General features: G+C 44.1%; 6 protein-coding genes across 8 annotated transcripts in view; 3 read left to right on the top strand and 3 right to left on the bottom strand.

The window, feature by feature from the left end:
* LOC144695249 (uncharacterized) overlaps positions 1 to 25,728 on the bottom strand; it is a 219,059-nt gene that overhangs the window by 92,269 nt on the left and 101,062 nt on the right. The gene's annotated exons all lie outside the window — the stretch shown is intronic.
* LOC144695267 (uncharacterized) overlaps positions 1 to 25,728 on the bottom strand; it is a 556,511-nt gene that overhangs the window by 429,724 nt on the left and 101,059 nt on the right. The window lies entirely within an intron of this gene.
* LOC144695193 (uncharacterized) overlaps positions 1 to 25,728 on the bottom strand; it is a 158,212-nt gene that overhangs the window by 31,430 nt on the left and 101,054 nt on the right. The window lies entirely within an intron of this gene.
* LOC144695233 (uncharacterized) overlaps positions 1 to 25,728 on the top strand; it is a 313,865-nt gene that overhangs the window by 218,781 nt on the left and 69,356 nt on the right. The window lies entirely within an intron of this gene.
* The window catches only part of LOC144695218 (uncharacterized), a 184,415-nt gene that overhangs the window by 151,180 nt on the left and 7,507 nt on the right, over positions 1 to 25,728 (top strand). The window lies entirely within an intron of this gene.
* LOC144695250 (uncharacterized) lies at positions 10,158 to 12,593 on the top strand. The gene has a single exon (XM_078566152.1). The coding sequence runs from the start codon at positions 10,439 to 10,441 to the stop codon at positions 11,384 to 11,386; it is 948 nt and encodes a 315-aa protein (XP_078422278.1). The 5' UTR covers positions 10,158 to 10,438; the 3' UTR covers positions 11,387 to 12,593.

The raw sequence follows: 25,728 nt of genomic DNA, 5'->3' as shown, positions 1-25,728 counted from the left end.
ATATTGTCTGCTCCTGGTCACTATCCAGTGCCCCTGCTGGAAACAGAGCGTGTGTGACAATCAAATGAGGAAAGAGAAAGGACTTGTATCTGATCCCCCATACAGGGGAATAGCAGACTGACACTCACTGTGCAACAGTCTCTGAGGAGTCAGCCCCCTCAGCAAAGGAGGAGAGGGAGTTGGAGGAAATCATGTTTCCTTTTCCTGTTTTACAGAAGGATTGCACCGTACTACACCAGAGAATACAGAGAGGATAGATACTATCTGAAGGTCAGATCGATCCTGACCTTCATCCAAGGAACAACTGCACACAACTGTGGGAAGACATCCAGTCCCTTCACAGCATTGCTCAACACAGAGAAGGTTAGACAGTGAAAGCATCATCTGGAAATCGGTCGGGTCAGGAGAGCTTTGACATATCAGATCTGAAACTGGTCAGTGGTGTGGCTGGGAAGAAGTGTGAGTGGTTCCATGTGTGATGAGAGCTTCAATCATTTATCGAACCTCATGAACCACTGACTCATTCCTACAGCTGGGAATCTGTGGAAATGTAAGCTGCCTGACGAGGGCGCCACAGGCTCATAACGTCGCCAAACATTCAAGGTGCAACTGTTGTACCAGCTGGAATGCAAGGGCAGCCAAATGACAGAGAAACCATTCAAGTGTGAGATTAGTGACCGTGCTTTTGCACAGTTATCAGTGCTTGTGAATCACCCAATGCATTCACACTGGGGAGAAGCCATTCATGTGCGAGGTATGTGACAAATCCTTCTCAAATTCTTGGATGCAAGCATGGATGCCTTCACACAGGGGAGAAACCCTTCACACAGGGGAGAAACCCTTCACGTGTGGTTTGTGTTAAATAATTCTCGCAATCAGCGACCCTTTGTATGCACTCACACAGGGGAGAAACCTTTCAGTTTCAGGTGTATGACAAAGCTTTCACACAGTCATCAAGCTTCCTGGTCCATCAGACAGTCCATACAGGGTAGAAACCCTTCAAATGTGAGGTTTGCGTCAAAGCTTTCACGACATCTACGAGGCTCCTCATACATCAGAGCATTCACACTGGGGATAAACCATTCACATGAAAGTTTGTGACAAGCCCTTCTTGAATTCATCGACCCTCTGCACACACCAACACCTTCACACTGGGGAGAAACCGTTCAAGTGAGAGGTTTGTAATAAGAGCTTTGCACAATTACCAGGCCTGGTGAGTCGCCAGTGCATCCACAGGGGAGAAATAAAGCAGTAAAATATAAGCAAAATACTGCGGATGCTGGAGATCTGAAATAAAATCAGCAAGTGCTGGAAAATCTGAGCTGGTCTGGCTGTGGGGAGAGAAACAGATTTAAAATCTCGAGTCCAATATGACTCTACTTCAGAACTGCAACTGAGAAGAAAACATTCACATGTGAGATGTGTAATAAGGGCTTTGGTCAGTTATGGGGCCTGTTGGATCACTGTCGCATTCACACAGTGGGAAATCCAAGTGAGATGAGTGACTGAGTCTTCACACAGTCAGCAACGCTCATGAAACACTGACATATCCACACTGAGGAAGAGATGTTTCAGTCAGAGGTGTGTGACAATGGTGCATTGAATCATAGCATAGGAGGCCATTCTCCCTGTCATGTCTATGCTGGCCCTCTAAGGATCAATTCACCTATTGCCAGTCCCCTACCTTTTCCCCATAGCCCTGTACATTTTTCCTTTTCAGATAATGATCCAATTCCCTCTTGAAAGCCTCGATTGAACCAGCCTCCTCCATATTCTTTCAGGCAGTGCATTTCAGATCCTAAAAAATCGCTGCATGAAAAGGTTTTTCCTCATGACTCCGTTGCTTCTTTTGCCAATTACCTTAAATCTGTGACCTCTAGTTCTCGATCTTTCCAGCAATTGGAACAGTTTTCACCTACCTATCCTGTCCAGACCCCTTTTGAATTCCTCAACCTTCTCTTCTCCAAGGAGAACAGTCCAAATTCCAATCTATCTACGTAACTGAAGTTCCTCATCCCTGGAACCATACTCATGAATCTTTTCTGCATTCTCTCTAATACCATCACTTCCTTCCTAAAGTGCTGTGCCCAGAACTGGACACAATACTCCAGCTGAGTCTGAATCAGTGTTTGATACAGGTTTAACATAACTTCCTTGCTTTTGTACTCTATGCCCCTATTGATAAAGCCCATGATGCTGTATGTTTATTAACCCCGTTCTCAACCTATCCTGCCAACTTCAATTATTTATGCACATATTCACCCAGGTCCCTCTGCTCCTGCACCCCTTTTAGAATTGTGCCCTTTATTTTATATTGTTTCTCTGCGTTCTTGCTATCAAAATGAATCACTTCGCACTTCTCTGCATTAAATTCCATCTGCTACTTGTCCGCCTATTCCACCAACCTATATCCTTTTGAAATTCTACATTTTCTTCCTTACATTTCACAATGCTTCCAAGTTGCGTATTGTCTGCAAATTTTGAAATTATGCCCTGTACACCAAGGTCTCTGCCATTAATACCGACCGCTGACTTTCAGATACAGTGACAATGGAGGCACTTGGGCCCTTTCTTGGGTTACGATCTCCATGGAGACCGATAACTTTTAAAGAGAAATTTGGATTTCCAGTCAATAGCTGAAAGGATGACACGTCAAGATTTCATGTTTCAAAACTTTTACTGTATCAAATGACCAAACAAAAACACTATTGACTCAACACTATTTTCTTTTGTAGACAACTTATACTCTCAACTCTGGAAATGTTTTACTTATCACACGTCGCATTCTACATGGAGGTAAAGTTCTTGTAACAAACAGTTCACGGTTCCTCCAGCTTCCAAAGGGGTTGCTTCCTTTTTACTTTTTCAGCCGGGTAACTTCTAATCCGAGAACTACCTTTCACTATGAGGATTACATTGTTTATTCCTTACTCTAGCTCCAAGCTAGGCAAATCTTCCAGTCTATTTTAACTCCTCACGAACATGCGTTCTGCATTGTGAGGTTTTAGAGTCAGCATTTTCTTTGCTTAAGATGAGGCATAGATCTGCTGATGTCTTCAGAGATCAAAGGTTTGGGTGAAGGACTTGTCACAAACATTGCACCTGAAGCGTTTTTCCCCTGTGTGGATCCACTGGTGTCCCAGTAGGATCAAAGACACCAAGAAAGCTTTATCATAAACTTCACACCTGAAGGATTACTCCCCTGTGTGGATCCTCTGATGCAGCAAGAGATTGGATGACCACGAGAAAGATTTGTCACACACCTCACACTTGAATGGTTTCTCCCCGTGTGAATGTGTTGATGTGCGCGGAGGGTCAATGAGGTCGACAATAATTTGTTACACATCTTGTAGGTGAACAGCTTGTCCCCAGTGTGAATTTGTTGATGTGCATGGAGGTTCGATGACTGTGAACGCTAAATCGCACACCTCACACTTGAAGGGTTTCTCCCCTGTGTGAATCCTCTGGTGTATCAGGAGGCTCGAAGATGTCACAAAAGCTTTGTCACAAAAGCTTTATCACAAACCTCACACTTGAAGGGTTTCTCCCCTGTGTGGATCTTCTGATGGACCAGGAGGTTCCCCAACTGTGTGAGGGCTTTGTTACACACCTCACACTTGACTGGTTTCTCCCCGGTGTGAATGTGTTGGTGCGCACGGGGAGTCGATGACTATGCGAATGATTTGTCACACACCTTGCATGGGAATGTGTCGGTATTTGTGGAGACACCATGATTTCACAAAGGATTTGTCGCACGCCTCACATGTGAACAGCTTCTCCCCAGTGTGAATGCGTTGGTGTACACAGGTCGATGACTGTGAGAATGATTTGCCGCACACCTCACATATGAATGGTTTCTCCCCTGTTTGAATGCGCTGGTGAATCACCAGGCCTGATGACTGTGCAAAGCCCCTGTTACAAACCTCACACTTCTCCACAGTGTGGATGCGTTGGTGATTCACGACGGTTCATGACTTAGTGAAGGCTCGGTCACACACCTCACACTTGAATGGTTTCTTTTCCATGTGGTTGTCCTTGTGTAAACAGTTAGACAACAGGTGCACCCTGTGTGTTAGGAGATTATATGAGCCTGTGGAGCCCTCCTCACACACCTCACACTTGAACAGCCTCTTACCTGTAGAAATGAGTCAGTGGTTCATGAGGCTCGATGAATGATTGAAGTTCTCACCACACTTGCAGCCCACTCACACTTCTTCCCAGCCTCACCCTGACTGATCGCCCATAGCCAAACCTTCAGAAAGGTTGGTTCTGATGGAAGGCTCCACACCACTGACCAGTTTCAGATCTGATGATATGTCAAAGCTCCCCTGACCCAACTGATTTCCAGATGATGGTTTCACTGTTCAACCTTCTTTGTGTTGAGTAATGCTGTGAAGGGACTGGATGTCTTCCCACAGTTGTGCAGTTGTTCTTTGGATGATGGTCAGGATCCATCTGTGGTGTGTCTATCCCCTCTCTATTCTTTTGTGTAGTACGGTGCAATCCTTCTGTAAAACAGGAAAAGGAAACATGATTTCCTCCAACTCCTTCTCCTCCTTTGCTGAAGAGGCTAACTCCTCAGTTATAGACTGTTCCACAGTGAGTGCCAGTCTGCTATTCCCCTGTGTGGGGGATCAGATGAAAGTCCTCCACACACCTCATGAGGAGCCCGGGTTTGATCACCCACTTACTATTTTTGGCTGAAGACACTTTTGTGTCTTGCTCTCGTGTGCTGGGCTCCAACATGGTTGAGAATGGAGGTGTTCAATGAGCCGCCTTCTCCTGTTACTTGACCGCTCGTCCACAATTCTCGACAAGATTTGGTAGGACTACAGAGCTTTGCTTTGACCTGCTGGATTTCGGGCTGTTTGATTTGTTTATTACCTGCTACTCTTCGTGTTTAGTCTGCATGTACTCCTCTGTATTACCAGGAGAGAGAGAGGGGGAAGAGGAAGATGTAAAATAGGAGGCGATAATGAGAGGTAGATCATAAAAAATAGGAGCAGGAGTAGGTCATTCAGCCCATCGAGCCTGCTCCTCCATTAAAGAAGATCATGGCTGATCTGATTGTGGCCTTATCTCCACTTTCCTCCCCGTCCCCCATAACACTTGATTTCGTTGTAGATCAAAAATCTGTCGAACTCAGCCTTGAATCTATTTAATGACCCAGCCTCCACTGCTCTCTGGGGAAGAGAATTCCAGAGACCAACAACCGTCGAGAGAAGAAATTCCTCCTCATCTCAGCCTGAAATGGGAGACCCCTTATTTTTAAACTGTGTCCCCTCGTTCTAGATTCACTCAAGAAGGAGCGATAAACAGGTGGAGAGAGAGAGATTTGGAGAGATAATGAGATTGAATGTGGAGAGATCGGAGGAAAGGAGCAGGATGAGAAATAGGGGCAGGAAAGAGAGAAGGAGAGGTAGGTAAGGGAGAGAGGATGAAAGAGGAGGGAGAGGAGGAGGAGGAGATGATATGAGGAGAGGAGGAGAGTTAATGACTCCGCAAAGTAATTGACTTCATTAAATTTAATACAACACTCAGAGAGCAGCAGCAGAGGTCACTGGAGTTTTATGGAATAGCTGCTTCCCCAAGGTGCTGGGAGTGATTGATAACACTCACGTGACATTGAAGGTCACCCGAGGAGACTCACAGAGCTACCTGAACAGAAAGCAATTCCCCTCCTTCATGTAGTGTGTAATGTCCGTCTGAGAATACTCCATGTGAACATCACTCACACTGGATCATCCCACAATGCTTTCATAGTCAGGAACTCGGACATCACACCCATATTCGGGGAAGGGGAGTGACCTGATGGTCAGCTGATTAGGGACAAGGTCCATCCCTTCCTTCTGTGGCTGATGCCACCATTGCATACACCACACACTGAGGAGGAGATGTTGTTTATTGATACCCATGTCTTTCTGGGAGACACTCTCCAAACATTTGGACAATCTTTTTCTCCCTCCCAGGTGTCCCTATTCCCTATACCATGTGCCGATCACTCCTTTGCCCCTCTCTGCTGTATCCCTCCCTCCCATGCCCTGACCCTCCTGGGCCCCTGTCCCTGCTGTCATCCTCTCCCTCCTGTGTCTCTCTCTCCTGTGCCCCTCTCTGCTTTGCCTGTGCTGATCCCACCACTGCACGTCATCGCTGCCTTGGATGCTGTGGGTCTTCCTCTTCTGATCTGCTGTCAAACACATCCAAGGCTACACATCCCACACTGATGTTGTCAGTTTGAAAGCCTCTGAGGATGAAGAATGCTATTCCCACACTAGAAATCTCTGTCAAACATTTACCAGGGGAACTGAGACAGCAGCTGCAATAAGTGAGGTTTTATTCAGATGGAACAATGACAAGTTTAAATCCCCACCTCATCTGCTGCTCAAAGTCGCCTCCGTTTCACTGGTCAGTTTCCCAAGCTTCAGGAAACTCATGTTACTCCAGAAATATTTGGATTGGCTGTGAGAGACGTCAATCAGAGAGCCCCACCCACTCTGCCCATTCCCTCCCCTTCCTCTTCCACAGCTGCTTCACTTCCTGTAGGGACTCAAAACCAACTCAGGACATGGTGAGTGAACGAACACAATTTATAATAATTACATCACATAATATCCACACTAATCTTCAGGCAGCCTGACTATCCTGTGGGGAATCAGCTGTGGAAATGCCCCTTATGCTGTGTGAGAAGATCCAGCTGAGAGTGCTGTTTACTCGGTGCTTTGTGCTCAACTGTTTGCCTGGAGCTGTGTGTTGGATATTGAGTGTGTTTATTAGAAGCATTTCCCTTCTGATTTACAGGCTGACTTTTGTTGATGGCTCATTACTGAATATGAGAAGGTGAGGTGTAATTATCTGGGAGATGCAGAGTGTCTGAGGATTCTTACTGATTTCCTATTGTTGAGCTCTGTGTGTGTGTGTTGGGAGCTGCTTATTATCCTGTGGACTGTGAATGGTCAGTTCTGTCTGTGTGTTGGGATCTGGATGTTTCCTGTCTTTTCAAATCCCTCCGAGGCCTCCCAAGAATTTCTCTGCGTGAATTTGTCACTAGACCAATGTGCTGTGATTTTTACATCATCTGCTGCTTCTGCTAACACTCCTTTGTGTGATGTGAGGCTAAACACTCAGCAACAACACTTCTGAGTGGACATTAAGGTTTGAAGCGAATGCTTGCTTTTGTCTGTTTGTATGAAGGTCTATAAACTGACCTCCCATCTGGTCAAGATTATTTAACCGACAACTCAAAACAATCTTTGCAAGGTCCTGACTGTGGGGATTTGATCTGTACCTGTACTGGTTAACACCTCAGGGAGTAAACTTCTGGGAAAATAATGAGCGGTACAATGAGCAGTAATCACGGTACAACGTGATTTGATCAGGAAGAAAGTTATTGGTGAAAAAACCAAGCCTCAACACAAATGAACATCATAACTGAGGGAGCTGCTCCTGTCTCCTGGAATCACTCAATCTGGACTTCACTCAATCTGAACTTCAATATAATGTGAGGTGAACTCCATCAAGCTCCAGTGATCTTATTATAATCATCTACGATTCAGTTATCAAACAAACAATCGGCACTGAGTCACATAAGGAGATATTAGGACAGATTATCAAAAACTTGGTCAATAAGATAGGTTTTAAGGAGTGTCTTAAAGGAGAAAGGTGAGGCGGAGAGGTTTAGGGAGGGAATTCCAGAGGCTGGGACCGAGGCAGCTGAAGGCATGGCCACCAACGCTGGAGCGATTAAAATGGGAGATGCTCAAGAGGCTGGAATTAGAGGAGTGCAAACATGTTGGAGGGTTGTAGGGCTGGAGGAGATGACAGAGATAAGGAGGAGAGAAGCCAAGGAGGGATTTACAAACAAGGATGAGATTGTTAAGTGAGGTGTTGCCAGACTGGGAGCAACTGCAGGTCAGTGAGCTCAAGGATGCTGAGTGAATAGGACTTGGTATGAGTTAGGATACAGGCAGCAGAGTTTTGGACAAATTCAGAAGGTGTCAGACTCTGTGAAAGATGAGGCTGTGGTTGTTACACATGCAGCAATCTTCCCGGTGAAGGTCTGATTTTCCAATTGCAGGCTCCTGGGGTGGAGGCTCACCCAGTGGGAGTGGATACAGACATTCCTATGCTGGGTGAGGGCAATGTGCTCTCCATTCATTTTAAGAGGATAATTGGCACCGAGATTTAACCCCCAGATTCCTTCCATTTCCCTATAATTTAACCTTGGTTTCCTTCCATTTCCCTATGGTATTGGAGTGTTACAGTTCACTCAGGGAGTCCACAAAGCTGTGGCAACATCCACATTTATATGCATGTTGTAGTCTGGAGCTATGGATAGTGACGTTCGAGGCTCCAATTTCTTTCCATCACGTGGCTGACCAGGAATCTCCCCCACTCTTACCACCTCTCATTGGTGTGTGTTGGAAGGATTTAGGTTGATCTCAAACCTGTTTGGCAGCATGAAGAATGCACCTTCCTTGGCCATCTAGTCCTGGAGTAGGACTCAAACCCAGAGCTCCTGGCTCAGGGGCAGGGATTCTACCCACTGCACCACAAGACCTCCCACATTTTCCCTATAACCTGAAATTCCTTTCGCCTTCTGGTGGTTCAGGCCTGGATTTATACATTTCATCTGAGGGAATGTTACCCTGTTGGAGCGGCAGTGCTGAGGGAGAGCTGTGTCCTTGGAAGGACAGTATTGAGGTAGAACTGCCTCCTTGGAGGCGCAGTACTGAGGGAGAACTGTCTGCTTGGAGGGACAGTACTGAGGGAGAGCTGCCTCCTTGGAGGGACAGTACTGAGGGAGAGCTGCCTCCTTGGAGGGACAGTACTGAGGGAGAGCTGTGGAGAGAGAAAAAAGAGTTAACATTTTGAGTCCATATGACTCTTCTTCAGAGCCGAAAAGGTAGAAATATGATGAATTTTAAACTGTTTTAAGAAGGGGTGGAGAGGTGGAGCAAAAGAAAAGGTCAAGGATAGGTGAGAGTTCAGGAGAGATTTGACAAAGATGTCATGGACACAAGTCAAAGGGAGTGTTAGTGATAGTGTTAAAGAGTAAAGAAGGTGCTAATAGTGGCATAAAGGTAAGATAGCAGAGTGTGTCAATAGCTGAGTTTTTCCATTTTGTTTTTATTTCAGAGTTCCAGCATCTGCAGTATTTTGCTTTTATTTTAGTCCAAATTTTATTAAATTCAGCTTCACAGCATGAAGTGTTGAGGTGAATAGCATAATTAATCCAGTGTCAGATCAATTTTGCTGCAATATCTGGATACACATTTATTGAAATGTCTTTTAATGCCTTCTTTAAAGATTTTACCTGAAGGCCTTGGCCTTTCCCAAAAGCCTGGGCTTGGATTTGATAGTTTTGCCCAGTTCTGTGGCTGATAGCTGAATTTGGGATGTGCAGTCTGAGCGAGTGCAGTGTATCTAATTTCCCAGGATAAACCAGAACCCTTCAATCAGCTACACTGAAGCAATATTTTCCTTAGCTTCTAGCACTTTCTGCCCAGTGTGTTTCCTTCAAATAATTTGGGAAAACAAGAGGAGAAATTTCAAAATCCCAATTGAATTAATATTTCTCCTGAGTGTTTTCTATATTAAACACAAACTCTAAGGGTTAAACTAGTCTTTGCCTCACGACTCGAACTCATAGTGAATTGATAGCCCGTTTTACACTCCGCCCAACTGTCTTTTCCATTGTCCTCACGGTGCCTGGGAAGATCGGGGGGCCGGGCGGAGGAAAGAAAGTAGCCACGTTGTCTGCTCCTGGTCACTATCCAGTGTCCCTGCTGGAAACAGAGGGTGTGTGACAGTCAAGTGAGGAAAAAGAAAGGACTTATATCTGATCCCCCACAAGGGGAATAGCAGACTGACACTCACTGTGGGACAGTCTCTAACTGAGGAGTCAGCCCCTTCAGCAAAGGAGGAGAGGGAGTTGGAGGAAATCACGTTTCCTTTTCCTGTTTTACAGAAGGATTGCACCGTACTACACCAGAGAATACAGAGAGGATAGACACCGCAGATAGATCCTGACCATCACCCAAGGAACAACTGCACAACTGTGGGAAGACATCCAGTCCCTTCATAGCATTGCTCAACACAGAGAAGGTTGGGCAGTAAAACCATCATCTTGAAATCGGTCGGGTCAGGGGAGCTTTGACATATCATCAGATCTGAAACTGGTCAGTTGTGTGGAGCCTTCCATCAGAACCAATCTTTCCAAAGGTTCGGCTGTGGGCAATCAGTCAGGGTGAGGCTGGGAAGAAGTGTGAGTGGCTCCAAGTGTGGTGAGAGCTTCAGTCATTCATCGAGCCTCATGAACCACTGACTCATTCCTACAGGTGAGAGGCTGTTCAAGTGTGAGGTGTGTGAGGAGTGATCCACAGGCTCACAGGATCTCCTAACACACAAGGTGCATCTATCGTATCAGAAGAGCAGCTACATGGAAGAGAAACCATTCAAGTGTGAAGTGTGTGACCGAGCTTTCGCACATTCATCAACACTCGTCCAACATCGACACATTCACGCTGGGGAGAAACCGTTCACGTGCGAGGTTTGCAAAAAATCATTCTCGCGCTCATCTCACTTTCACGTACACCGACGCATCCACACTGGAGAGAAACCATTTACATGCAATGTGTGCGACAAATCATTCTCGGACCCATCTACACTCCGCATACATCAACGCATTCACACAGGGGAGAAACCATTCACGTGCGAGGTGTGTGACAAATCATTTTCACGGTCATCAATCCTCCGTGCACACCAACGCATTCACACAGGGGAGAAGTTGTTCACATGTGAACTGTGTGACAAAGCTTTCACATTGTTATCAAACCTCCTGCGCCATCAGACAGTCCACACAGGGGAGAAACCTTTCAAGTGTGAGGTTTGTGATAAAGCTTTTGCAATATCTACAAGGCTCCTGAGACACCAGAGCATTCACAGAGGGGAGAAACCCTTCAGGTGTGAGGTTTGTGAGCTGGCTTTCACCCAATACTCCCATCTCCTGACGCACCAGAGGATTCACACAGGGGAGAAACCTTTCAAGTGTGACATGTGTGACCGAGCCTTCACACAGTCATCGACGCTCAATCAACACCGACGCATTCACACTGGAGAGAAACCGTTCATGTGTGAGGTGTGCAACAAATCATTCTCACAGTTAACAAACCTCCATGCACACCAGCGCATTCACACAGGAGAGAAACCATTCACGTGTGAAGTGTGCAATAAATCATTCTCGCGGTCTTCAACGCTCCGCGTACACTATCGCATTCACACAGGGGAGAAACCATTCACGTGCGAGCTGTGTGATAAAGCTTTCACAACCTCATCAACACTCCTGGTACATCAGAGGATCCACAGTAGAGTAACTCTTCAAGTGTGAGATTTTAGATGAAGTTCTCCTGAAGTTTTCGAACCTCCTGAATACCACCTGAAAATAGTAAACATCCCAAAGCGTTTCATAGAGATGTAATCAGAGAAAAATTAACACTGAGACAAAGTAGGAGATATTAGGAAGGGATGACCAAAAATAATGTCAAATAGGTAGGATTTAAGGAGGTCCTAAAGGAGGGCAGAGAGATAAAGATGCAGAGAGGTTTAAGGAGGGAACTGTAAAGATCTCATAACACCCTAGGTCCATTTGTTACCAACTCTGTTAACACAAGGGCAGCGACATGGAAGTGTGAGATTTGTGTTAAAGCTTTTGTGGCATCTTTAAGATTCCTGAGATATCAGAGGAATCACACAGGGGAGGAACCTTGCAGCAGTGTGGTGTGTGACTGAGTCTTCATACCTAGTGCCACTTCCCAGCATTCTCTACATTCTTCCTTTTCAGATGATTGTAAAAAACATATATTTTTATTTCTGTTGGATTGTGGATCAAAATTACAATGGCTGCAGGTTGAAGGACATGTCTGCTGGGACAGTGTGAGGGGTATATACAATGCTGCTGTCCTGGAACAGAATGTGCCCTGAAAGACAGGTTGGTACTGAGGAGGAGTCTGGTCTAATGGGGAACTGCCTGGCAACAACATTTTAATTGGCTCCTGACCAGGTGACCAGGGTTTGTGTGAGAGCAATGCATAAGAATAGCTCCTAGCCTGAAAGGAAAAAGACCTAAAACGTCTCTTTCCTGTGTGTATACGATTCCAGTAATTCTACAATAATAGCAAGCTGGCTTTGTCTCCTTATATCTATGTAATCTGCTCTCTCTCTGAAAACCCCTGACAAGAGGCAAAGGGGAAAATCTCTGTTAGAGACATTGAAAAGCAAGTGCTCAACCATTGACTAAAGACAAAGTGCTGGAAGACTACTTTGTGTTATCAACAAAGAACTGAAAGGAATTTGGAAGACAGCGATCAAAATCAACCCATCAAATTCTGTACTCTGGCATTGGTGCTATTGCACTGCTTTATCCCACCTTAAAAATCCATGTTTTTGTGTGTCTTGTGTCTTATATGTATGGGGATTTAAGAAGGGGTAGAGTTTAGGTTGTCGAGTTAGAAATTAGCAGTTCATATTTCTTTCTTTTGCTACTGGTTAAAGACAATCTGTTCAATAAACAGTTAGTTACTTCTTAAGCTTGCAAACCTGGTGCTCGTATTCTGCTAACCTAAATTAAACAATTAGGTTGGTTGATCAAACCTTCTCACATTTGTTGCGGAGTAGTGGGGCTTGATATTGCAGCGCACTATCCCCAGTGACCAAGTTTGGGGGCTCGGGTCTGTGATATTTTGGAACAAAAGACAACGATGATTTGTGTGTAGATTTCTTAAGTAGTAAAAGCTAAAAGGAAACACCAGGTTTGTACTATCAAAAATAAGATGGTTCTGGAAACTGTTAAAGCTTTCCTGCAAGTGGAAGAGATGTGCCTGATGATTTTACAAGGGATCTGAAAAGCCAGGTTATTCGAATTGGCAAGTAAATTAAGAGTAGAATTGCCTGTCAAAGCTAGGAAGACAGAGAGAGTTGAAGGGATTGCACAGCATTTGAAATTGTAAAGAATACCCAAGAGACAGAGTTCTCCAAGGGGTGATTCATTGGAATGGTTGCAAATAAAAATATTAGAACAAGAGGCAGAAGAAAAGAGAAAGGGCATTCCAAAGGAAACAGCAGAAAAAGGAAAGAGAAAGGGCAGTTCAAAAGGAGGTAGAAATGGCAAAGTTAGAAAATGAGGCAAGAGAGAATTGTAGCTTAAAATGCTGGCAGTTAAAAAAGAGACACCAGTAGGTGAGGCAGGACCTATCTCCAGATCAGAATCCAATGGGGAGATGTTTAAATTTGTATAAATTTCCAAAGTTTGAGGAAAGGGATGTCGAAACATTCTTTAGTTCATATGAGAAGATAGCTAAACAGATGAACTGCCCAAAGGAAAACTGGACATTGCCCATGCAGAGCAAATTGACAGGTACAGCACAGGAAATTTAGTCAGAGGAGGTTGCTGGGGAATATGATGTGGTGAAAAAGGCCATTTTGAGTGCATCTGAGTTGGTCCCTGAAACATACAGATAAAAGTTTTGAAATTTAAGGAAACAGACTGGGCAAACTTACTTTGAATTTAAAAAGATTAAGCAAAGTAGTTTTGATAGGTGGATACAGGCATCGGGAGTTGAAACTACCTATGAAGTTCTCAGAGAGACCGTTCTCTTGGAAGAGTTTAAAAACTCCTGACCTTCTGTAATGAGAACCCATGTTGGACACCAAAGGGTTGCAACTGCCAGACAGGCAGCAGTAATGGCTGACGATTATGAGCTGATCCATAAAACTTAACCTTTTTTCCATCACCTCCATAAATTTGAAAAGGATAGAAAGTGGGAGAGTGAAAGGAAGGCAAGTAGCCAGGGTAAAGAATGGATAGCTGGGAATACCTTGAGACCTCCTCCCCAGATCAAGAAGGAAGGTACTGAGGGTAAAGGTGAAACTCGAAGGCCTAAGTGTTTCCATTGTAATAAAGTGGGACACATTCGTTCAGAATGCTGTAAGTTGCGAGGGAAGCCCATGGGACTTATTGAAGTTCGTAAGAGTGAGTCCAAAAAGGGAACTCAAAAAGAAAATGCGACGGATCAAAGTGTAGGCTTAACTACAAATAAGGGACTGAAGGTAACCACTGTTGTGATTGCAGGTGAAGTGAATAAGGTAGATGAGAGATGTTAAGGGTTTTTGTCGAAAGGAAAGATAATCCCTTTTTCATCAAATGATGCAGCTAAACCCATAATTATATTGAGGGACACAGGAGCTACTCAAACTCTTTTGCTGGAGAAGGACCTAGTTTTCCCTCCAGAGAGTTCAATGGAAGCTAAAGTATTGGTAAATGGGATAAGTAGATAGTATATCCCGGTTCCATTTTACAAAATGCAATTGGAGTGTGATCTGTTGTCTGGATCAGTGGTTGTCGGAGTGGTTAAGAAATTACCAGTGGATGGAGTTGATTTACTCCTGGGGAGTGATTTGGCAGGAGTGAAGGTTATAGCTTCGCCCATAATTACGGAAAGTCAGAGAGAGGCTAAAGAGACGAAGCAGTTGCGAGAACAAGTTCCTGGTATTTTTCCATCGTGTGTGGTGACCAGAGCAATAGTTAAACAAAGTCCATCACCAGAGGTCAATGTAATACCACGATCAGATGTTAAAGTAGCCGAAACCTTCTTTAATAATAAGGATAATTCAAAGGAAGTGTTTGGCATGTCTTCATTAATTGAGGCTCAGAAAGCATATCCAGAGTTAAACAAGTTAGCACAGTCAGCTCACAGTGAAGCTGAGGCTGAAGGAGTTCCAGAGTGCGATTACATTAAAAACAGAGTTCTGATGAGGAAATAGAGACACCCTCACAATTTTTCCGGTGAGGAATGGATGGTTGTTCATCAGATAGTGGTACAGCCCAAATATCATAAGGAGATACTGGGAGTAGCACATGAAGTTCCTATGACAGGACATGTAGGAATATGGAAAACTCAAGCATCGATAAACAGGCATTTTACCTGGCCAAGACTTCATAAGGATGTAGTGCAATTTTGTATAACGTGTCATATATGTCAGGTAGTAGGTAAACCTCAACATGTAATCAAACCAACACCGTTAATACCCATAGCACTTTTTGAAGAACCATTCAGTCAGGTATTAGTAGATTGTGTAGGACCATTACCCAAAACAAAAGCAGGGCATCAGTATATCCTTACAATCATGGATATGACCACTCGATTTCCAGAAGCTATTCCTTTAAGGACAATTACAGCTAAGGTGGTAGTGGAAAAGTTAACTCAGTTTTTCACTCGTTATGGCTTACCAACTGAAATACAATCTGATCATGTCTAAAATTTTCCAGGGCATTATCAGCAGTTTGGGTATTAAACAATTAAAGTCTACCGCCTATCATCCACAGACACAGAGAGCTTTAGAGAGATACCATCAGACTCTCAAAACCATGATTAAGACCTATTGCCATGAATACCCAAAGGATTGGGACAAAGGTTTACATTTCTTACTATTTGCTACCAGAGATTCTCATTTAAATTGATCTATCGTCATGAAATAAGAGGTCCATTTAAAGTGATTAAGGAAAAGTTCCTAAAGCGGAAAGACGAATCCTCCATGTTGGATTACGTGCCCATGTTTCTAGAAAGACTCACAGGAGCATGTAAAATAGTGCTAGAGCATTTAAAATTTCCTAAGCAAAAATGAAAGAATGGGCAGACAAACGTGCTACAACTAGAACATTCCACGCAGGAGACGAAGTGTTGGTATTATTACCTTTTTTAGGGTAAACCCCTGAAAGCAAAATTTGGTGGCCTCTACAAGGTGGTTGGGAGAGTTAGTAAAGTGACTTACCTGATAGATACCCCTGAGCGTAGGAAGACGAAACGGTTATGTCACACAAACATGCTGAAGCAATATCATTGCAGGGAAGATGATCAGAAAGAGCAAGTGTGCCAGGTGGTAGGTGTAATGGAGGATGACAGAGACAGTAAAAGTAAGGTAGAGGGAGAAGTAAACAGTGCACAGAGTGAACCTCCTACAATTCGACCAGCCAATACGAAAATACTAGGACAGTTAGATACTGTGTTCTCATATTTAGAGGAAGGATCACGGGAAGATTTAAAAAGGTTACTCAGGAAGTGTAAGGGAATTTGTAGAGATACACCTGGATGTACTACGTTGGCTAGACATGATGTGAAAGTAGGAGACTCAATGCCAATAAAACAACATCCTTATTGGCTGAGCCCCGAGAAACAAGCTCAGGTAGAAACAGAGATCCAATATATGCTGGAAAATCAATTGATTGAGTCCAGCCGAAGCAGCTGGAGTTCACCGGTAGTGTTGGTCTGTAAGCCAGATGGATCCACTAGATTTTGTATAGACTACAGTAAAGTGAATGCAGTAACAAGGACAGATTTGTACCCAATTCCTTGTTAGAAGATTGCATCGATAGGGTGGGCAGTGCCCCATTTCTTTCTAAAATTGATCTATTGAAGGGTTACTGGCAAGTGCCATTAACATCAAGGGCTAAAGAAATATCCGCCTTTGTTACACCAAGTCCATTGTATCAATGTTGAGTTATGCCATTTGGGTTTAAAAACACCCCAGCTACATTCCAGAGATTTATGAATCAGGTCATAGCTGAAGTACATAACTGTGTGGTTTATTTAGACGATGTCGTAATATATAGTAACACATGGGAAGAACATGTAATGCAATTAGAGGACCTGTTTAAGCAATTGCAGTTGGCTGGCTTAATCATAAATCTGACCAAAAGCAAATTTGCAAAAGCAAGGGTAACTTACCTAGATCACAATGTAGGACAAGGGCAGGTGTTGCCAAGAACAGCAAAAGTGAACGCTCTAATAAAATTCCCCAATCCAAAAACTAAATGAGAAATCATGAGGTTTTTGGGAATGTGTGGGTTTTATAGGAAATTTGTGCCTAACTTCAGCACAATAGCTGTATCTCTCACCAATAAGAGAACAGGTAAAAGTGGTATAGTCAGCAGAGTGCTAAGCAGCCTTTGAAAAGCTGAAGGCAATCTTAATAAATGAACCTGTGTTCGCCGCCCCTGATTTTTCCAACCTTTTAAAACGGCGGTTGATGCCAGCGACTTGGGTGTAGGTGCAGTCCTCCTACAAGATGATAAATTAAGGATAGAGAAGCCGGTGGGGTACTTTTCCAAGAAACTAAATCAATATCAGAGGAGGTAGTCTACAGTAGAAAAAGAAACACTAGCATTATTGTTGTTTCTTCAACACTTTGAAGTTTATGTCTGATGTGATAACAAAGAAACATTAATCTACATTGACCATAATCCACTGGCATTCACTGAAAAGCTCAAAACTCAAAATGCGAGACTGTTTAGATGGAATCTGTTGTTTCAATCATTCACTGTAAAGATTGTTCAAATTGCCGGCAAAGATGCATTGTCACGGGTGTAAAATACTAAAATAAGTTAAAGGGGTAAGAAATGCTGAAGATTGTATAAGGGGAAGGAAGGTTGAACGGAAGTAAGTCTCATGTTATATTGTCCATGTGTCACATACCTTGTGATGAAACACATTTTTGAAATGGCGTTTCATCTCTTTTAAGGGTAGAGGCATGTGAAAAACATATCGTTTTATTTCTGTTGGACTGTGGATCAAAATTACAATGGCTGCAGGTTGAAGGACATGTCTGCTGGGACAGTGTGAGGGATGTATACAATGCTGCTGTCCTGGAACAGAATGTGCCATGAAAGACAAGATGGTGCCGAGGAGGAGTCTGGTGTAATGGGGAACTGCCTGGCAACAACATTTTAATTGGCTCCTTACCAGGTGACCAGGGCTTGTATGAGAGCAGTGCAGCAGAATAGCTCCTAGCCTGAAAGGAAAAAGACCTACAACTCTCTCTCCTGTGTGTATAAGATTCTAGTAATTCTACAATAATAGCAAGCTGGCTTTTTCTCCTCATATCTCTATAACATGCTCTTTCCCTGAAAACCCCTGTTAAGAGGCAAAGGGGAAAATTACTGTTAAAGACATTGAAAGGCAAGTGATCAACTAGTGACTAAAGACTGAAAGTGCTGAAAGACCACCTCGTGCCATCAACAAAGAACTGAAAGGAATTTGGAAGACGTCGATCAAAATCAACCCATCAAATCCTGTGCTTCAGATTTGGTGCCATTGAACTGTTTTATCCCACTCTTAAAAATCCATGTTTTTGTGTATCTTATGTGTCTTGTATAGGTGTGTATAGGGATTTACGAAGGGGTAGAGTTTAGGTTGTCGAGATAGAAATTAGCAGTTCATATTTCTTTCCTTTGCCAATGGTTAAAGATAATTTGTTCAATGAAGTTATTTACTTATTTAGTTTACAAACCTGGTGCTCGTATTCTGTTAACCTAAATTAAACAATTAGGTGGGTTGATCGAACTTTTTCACATTTATCGTGGCTCGGGGAGTAGTGGGACTTGATATTGCAGCACACCATCCCCAGTGAGTTGTGACACATATAATTCACTCTTGAATGCCTCGATTGAACCTGCCTCTACCACACTCTCGGGCAGTGTATTGGAGATCCTAACCACTCGCTGTGTGAAAAGTTTTTCCTCATGTCTCCATTACTTTGTTTGTCAATTATCTTAAATCTGTGCCCGCTGGCTCTCAATCCTTCCACGCATGGGAACAGTTTTCACCTATCTGTTCTGTCCAGACCCCTCATGGTTTTGAATACTTATTTCAAATCACCTCTCAATCTTCTTATCTCCAAGGAGAACAGTCCCAAATTCTCTAATCTTTTTATGTAACTGAATTTCTTCATCGATGGAATCATTCTCGTGAATCTTTTCTGCACTCTGTCTAATGCCTTCATATCCTTCCTAAAGTGTGGTGCCCAGAACTGGACACAATACTCCAGTTGAGCCTGAACCAGTGTTTCATACAGGTTTAACATAACTTCCTTGCTTTTGTACTTTATGCCCCTATTGATAAAGCCCAGGATGTCATATGCTTCATTAACGTGCTCTCAACCTGTCCTGCCACCTTCAATGATTTTGCACATGTACCCCCAGGTCCCTCTGCTCCTGCACCCCCTTTTAGAATTGAACCCTTTATTTTATATTGTCTCTCTGTGTTCTTCCTACCAAAATAAATCACGTCACACTTGTCAGCATTAAATTTCATCTCCCATTTGTCCGCCTATTCTACCAACCTGTCTATGTCCTTCTGAAGTTCAACACCATCCTCCTCACAGTTCACAATACTTTCAAGTTCTGCCTCATTTGTAAATTTTGATCTTGTGCCCTGTACACCAAGGTCTTTGTCATTAATATTTATCAGGAAGAGCTGGGGTCCTAACACTGACCCCTGGGGAACTCAACTACAAACCTTCCTCCAATCTGAAAAACATCCATTAACCATTACTCTGTTCCCTGTCACTCAGCCAATTTTGCATCCATGTTGCTTTTATTGCATTGTCCCTTTTATTCCATGAGCTGTAACTTTGCTCACAAGTCTGTTGTGCAGCACTTTATCAAATGCCTTTTGGAAGTCCATGTACACGATATCAACAGCATTACCCTCATCAACACTCTCTGTTACTTCATCAAAAACTCAAGCAACTTAATTAAACATAATTTTCCTGATCAAAAACTCAGGTTAGTTAGTTAAATGTGATTTTCCCTTAATAAATTCTTTATATTTGTTCGTGGGATGTGGGCATCGCTAGCAAGCCAGCATTTATTACCCATCCCTAAATAGCCTTGAGAAGATGGCGGTGATCTGCCTTCATGAACCGCTGTGGTCTATGTGTTGTAGAAATACTCACAGTGCTGTTAGGGAGAGAGTTCCAGGATTTTGACCCAGTGAAGGTGAAGGAATGGCGATATAGTTCCAAAAGTCAGGATGGTGAGTGGCTTGGAGCGGAACTGGCAGGTGGTAGTGTTCCCGTGTATCTGCTGCCCTTGTCCTTCTGTTGGTAGAGATCGCAGGTTTATTTGCCCTGCCTTTCCTTAATCAACCTGCATTTGCCCAGGAGATCATTAACTTTGCCTTGAATTATCATTTCTAGAGGTTTCCCCGCCACTGAGGTTAAACTGCCAGGCCTTTTGCTGGCCTTTACACCTTTTTGAACAAGGGTGTAACATTTGCATTTCCCCAGTCGTCTGGCTCCACCCCTGAGTCTAAGGAAGATTGGAAAATTATGGCCAGTGCCTCTGCAATTTCCACTCTCACTTCCCTTAGTATCCTTGGATGCATCTCATCCAATCCTGGTGTCTTATCGACTTCAGTACAGACATCCTATCCAATACCTCCTCCTTATCAATTTTCAATCCTTCAAGTGTCTCAACTACCTCCTCTTTCTCCATGACCTGGGCAGCAGCTTCTTCCTTGGTAAAGACAGATGCAAAGTATTTATTTAATACCTCAGCCATGCCTCCTGCAGAAATCCCCTTTTGCTCCCGAATTGGCCCCACTCCTCCTTTTACTACCATTTTACTATTTATAGGTGTGGAAATTTGAGGTCCAGTTTGTTGATTTCCTATCAAGCTCCGTAGATTCTGACTGCAGGGCCAAATCCCTCTTTCTACCTGTGTCATTGGTACCAATATGGTTCACCTTCCCGCCTCAGGGTGCTCTGTAGCTGTTCAGTGACATCCTTGACCCCGGCATCAGGGATGAAACATACCATCATGGATTCTCATCTGCAGCTGCAGAAATGTTTGTCTGTTCCTCTAACGATCGAATCTCCTCTCACTATTACTCTTCCTGTCTTCTTTGTGCCCCATGTACAGCAGAGCCAGCTGTTAAAATTCGAGCTAGGGTTTTCAGGGAAGATGTCAGGAAGGCAGGTAGTGCAGGAGTCCCTGAGTGTATCTCACTCTCCAACCAGTATTCAGTCCTGAATACTGATGAAAGTGATGGTTGATCTGGGAAGTGCAATCAGAGCCAAGTTCATGTGCAAGGGTATGAGGAAAAACACAGGAGAAAGGCACAAAGTCATGATACTCATTTGGAGAGCAGGTGCAGACATGATGGGCTGAATGGCCTCCATCTGCACAGAAGGAGTTCACAGAATCTCGGAATTGTTACGGTGCAGAAGTTGGCCATTCGGCCCATCGTGTCTGCACCTGCTCTCCAAATGAGCATCGTCACTTTGTGCCTTTCTCCTGCCTTTTCCTCATACTCTTGCACCTTGTTTCTATTCAAATAATCATCTAATGCCTCGATTGAACCTGCCTCCACCACACTTCTGGGCAGTGCATTCCAGCTCAAACCACTCGCTGTGTGAAAAAGTATTTTCTCACGTCACATTTGCTTCTTTTGCCGATCATTTAAAATCTGTGCCCTCATTCTCAATCCCTTGAGAAGCGGGAACAGTTTCTACCTATCTACTCTATCCAGTCCCCTCATGATTTTGGACACCTTTATAAAATCTCCTCTTAGCCTTCTCCTCTCCAATGAGAACAGTCCCTCTCCAATATATCTCCATAACTGAAGTTTCTTATCCTTGGAATCATTCTTGTAAACCTCTTCTCATTCCCTCCAATGTGTTCACATCCTTCTTATAATGTGGTGCTCAGAACTGTACACAATACTCCAGCTGAGGTCTAACTAGTGTCTTATATAAGCTTAGCATAGTCTCCCTGCTCTTGTACTCTATGCTCCTATTAATAAAGGATACTGTATACGTTATTAACTGCTCTCTCCACCTGTCCTGCCACCTTCAATGATCTATGCACGTATACTTCCAGGTCTCTCTGCTCCTGCACACCCTTAAGAATTGTACCCTGTCTCTCCATGTTCTTCCGACCAAAATGAATCACCTCGCGCTTCTCCGCATTGAACTTCATCTGTCAGCTACCTGCCCACTCCATCAACTTGTCTACGCCCTTTTAAAGTTCTATACTGTCTTCCTCAGAGTTTGTGAGTTCCCTCAGCGATGTGATGTGTTCACCTTACACTCTTCCAAGATTCATTTCATGTTCTGGGAAAGATCTTGAGTCATTTTCAAATGCTTTGTTACTTTGGCTGATTCAAAGTTTGGTGTAAGTTGAATATTGTGTGCCTGTAATTTTATCAATCTTCTGTATTGATTTATAACTCTCAAATTCATTTTTAGTTGAACTCAAACTATCTGATTTGTCAGGGTGGTGTGTTCCTATTCACTGAAACACTCAGGAGCCTACAGTAAGAGTCCTGTACACAATATATTGGTCAATGTCACTATGGGCTGGTATACTTTCTCCATCAATGGGTTTATAATTTCCAGTTCACAGGAAGCGTAACATTTCTCTGAGAGAAAGAATTGCTTTTATATATCAACTTTCACAATCTCAGGGCATCCAAAAGCACTTTACAGCCAATAAGGTGCTTTTAGAAGTGTAGTGTTTTAAATCTCATAATTCATCTGCTCTCACAAACAGCAATGTGTCAGCCTCAGCGCTCAAGTCTCTGGAGTGAGACTTGAACCCACAAGCTTCTGACTCAGAGTCGAGAGTGCTAAATTGTATTAGATTCAGTTTCTAAGGGGCTAAGTCCCAAGGCTGTGTACAGAATGCTTTTCCCCCTGTAAACTGGCAGCCTGAAAGTTTGATTTGGAGTGGTAACTAGTTAGAGCTGCAGCTGTAAGTGTTGTCTTTGTGAAGAGAGTTTCTGCCTCTTTCAGACAGTGAGTTCCAGACCCTCACCACCCTCTGGGTGAAAAAATTACTCCTCAACTCCTCTCCAATCCTTCCATCAATTACTTTAAATCTCTTCTCCCTGTTTATTGACCTCTCTGCTCAGGGAAATAAGATTGAAACAATCCCATCAGCTGCCTCTGCCACTTCCCTCCCACTAGCCCACCTGGTCAAACTTCCATTAATGCTCCCCCTGCCCTAGCCCTGAACTCACATCTTTCTCTAGTTTCTCTCCTATCTCCCCTCATGCCCCCTCTGAGCTCATCTTGTCCATGAGGCCCACCTCCTGTTCCCTCAACCCTATTCTCATTAAACTGCTGATCACCCAACTTCCCCTCCTGGTCCCCATATTAGCTGATATTGTTCACAGTTCTCTCTCCTGATGTTGTTCCTTTCTCCTTTAAATCTGCTGTTTTCACCCCTCTCCTCAAAAAACCCGAACTCTAAACTCCTCGCCAACTATCACCCAATCTACGACCTAACTGTCCACTCCAAAGTCCTCTCCTGTTGTCGCCTCCCAGATCCTAGAAAGGGGGACATGGGGTCAAATGTGAGGTGAGGGGTGAGGGTCAGAGCGAGGGGTCAGGCAAGCGGTATGGCACCAGGAAGAGCCCTGCAGGGACATCTGGTGCAGAGTAAGGGATCACTCCCCAAGTCACTACCCCAATCAGAGAGTCAGTATCCAACTCAGTCACTTCCCCCGTCACAGAGGCAATCTCCAAGCCACATGGTCAGTCGTTTCTTCCTTTTGATCGCTCTCCTGTGCTCCTCCCTCCTGTGTCTCACTCCCCTGTGCAGCTCTCCCCTGTGCATGTGCTGATCCCACCACTGCACATCATCACTGCCTTGTATACTGTGGGTGTTCCTCTTCTGGTCTTCTGTCAAACACATCCAAGGCTACACATCCCACACTGATGTTGTCAGTTTGAAAGCCTCCGAGGATGAGGAATGCTATTCCCACACTAGAAATCTCTGTCGATCGTTTACCGGGGGAACTGAGACAGCAGCTGCAATAAGTGAGGTTTTATTCAGATGGGACAATGACAAGTTTAAATCCCCACCTGATCTGCTGCTCAAAGTCACCTCCGTTTCACCGGTCACTTTCCCAAGCTTCAGGAAACTCATAGATAAAAGCAAATATAGATTTTTCTTTTCCCATCTATTTCCATTATTTTAAAATGTATTTCCATCCATGGTTTTATCTCTACCTTTTAGCATTTTTCGATTCCTTCCCCCCACCCCACCCCCACTAGGGCTATCTGTACCTTGCTTGTCCTGCTTTCTACCCTTAATTAGCACATTTCTTAGATAATATCACCACCTTCAACACCTCTTTGTTCTTTTGTCTATGACATCTTTGGCTATCTCCACCTATCACTGGCCCTCTATCCAGCTCTACCTGTCCCACCCCCCCTTAAACCAGCTTATATTTCACTTCTCTTCTATTTTTACTTAGTTCAGTTGAAGAGTCATACGGACTCGAAACATTAACTGTGCTCCTCTCCGCAGATGCTGCCAGACCTGCTGAGTTTTTCCAGGTAGTTTTATTTTTGTACTGGAAATTCATGTTGCTCCAGAAATATTTGGATTGGCTGTGAGAGACGTCAATCAGAGAGCCCCACCCACTCTGCCCATTCCCTCCCCTTCCTCTTCCACAGCTGCTTCACTTCCTGTAGGGACTCAAAACCAACTCAGGACATGGTGAGTGAACGAACACAATTTATAATAATTACATCACATAATATCCACACTAATCTTCAGGCAGCCTGACTATCCTGTGGGGAATCAGCTGTGGAAATGCCCCTTATGCTGTGTGAGAACATCCAGCTGAGAGAGCTGTTTACTCGGTGCTTTGTGCTCAACTGTTTGCCTGGAGCTGTGTGTTGGATATTGAGTGTGTTTATTGGAAGCATTTCCCTTCTGATTTACAGGCTGACTTTTGTTGATGGCTCATTACTGAATATGAGAAGGTGAGGTGTAATTATCTGGGAGGTGCAGAGTGTCTGAGGATTCTTACTGATTTCCTATTGTTGAGTTCTGTGTGTGTGTGTGTTGGGAGCTGCTTATTATCCTGTGGACTGTGAATGGTCAGTTCTGTCTGTGTGTAGGGATCTGGATGTTTCCTGTCTTTCCAAATCCCTCCAAGACCTCCCACCACCTTGTCTCTAAAACCTCATCAGTAAAGAAAAAAGAAAGACTTGCATTTATATAGAGCCTTTCACAACCACCAAATGTCCCAAAGCACTTTACAGCCAATGCAGTGCTTTTGAAGTGTGGTCACTGTTGTTATGTATGAAACGTGGCAGCCAATAGGCACACAGCAAGCTCGAAAGTTTTGTCCAGTCTTGCAAAGCAGCTTGGGGCATTGAACTGTTTTAAAGGTGCTAAATAAATGCAAGTTGTTGTTGTTTATTGTTGTGTAAAAGGTTAGAAAGTGACCAGGCGTTCAGTTGGAGCATGATTGGAGATTCCCCTCATGGTTCACTATCCTACTGACTCTCGCTGTGAAGCAGTATCCCAGTGATGGGGCAGACTTATTGTAAGTGGAGACCAGGTTATAACCTATAACTGGCAGCAGAGCAGGGTAGGAAGAGCTGCACATTAGTACTGATGGCCACCTTTGTGTGCGGCTGCATCAAGCGGTGCGTAGACCCTCAGTACGCAAACACCAAGTGTCACTACGTGCTGAGGTTCTACCTGTCCCCGGTGTTGCGAAGGATGGGTCTGGCCACGCTGCCGCGGAACGCTCCAAGTAGTTGGACCGTGCCGTACCACCTGTCCCTGGTGGAAAAATTTATGCAGAAAAACACCTTTGACCACAAGTCCATCAGGCAGTGGTCAGCACGTAACGTCCTAGAGGCCCTGAGGGAAAAGGAGAGGGTGGACCCTGTGGGATGGTTCCCCGAGCAGACTGTCAAAGTCATTTGGCAGAATGCCTCATCGCCAGAACTTTCCAACAAGCACCAAGACGTAGCTTGGCTGGTGGTGAGAAAGGCCCTCCCCGTCAGATCCTTCCTACACGCCAGGAGGCTCACCCCCTCTGCACGTTGCCCTCGAGGTGGCTGTGGTGGGGAAGAGACCGTTGTTCA

This window comes from Cetorhinus maximus, chromosome 21 (genome assembly GCF_964194155.1).
Source record: "Cetorhinus maximus chromosome 21, sCetMax3.hap1.1, whole genome shotgun sequence".
In the NCBI taxonomy this organism is placed as follows: Eukaryota; Metazoa; Chordata; class Chondrichthyes; order Lamniformes; family Cetorhinidae; genus Cetorhinus; species Cetorhinus maximus.
This window is presented reverse-complemented; position numbering and strand designations above follow the sequence as displayed.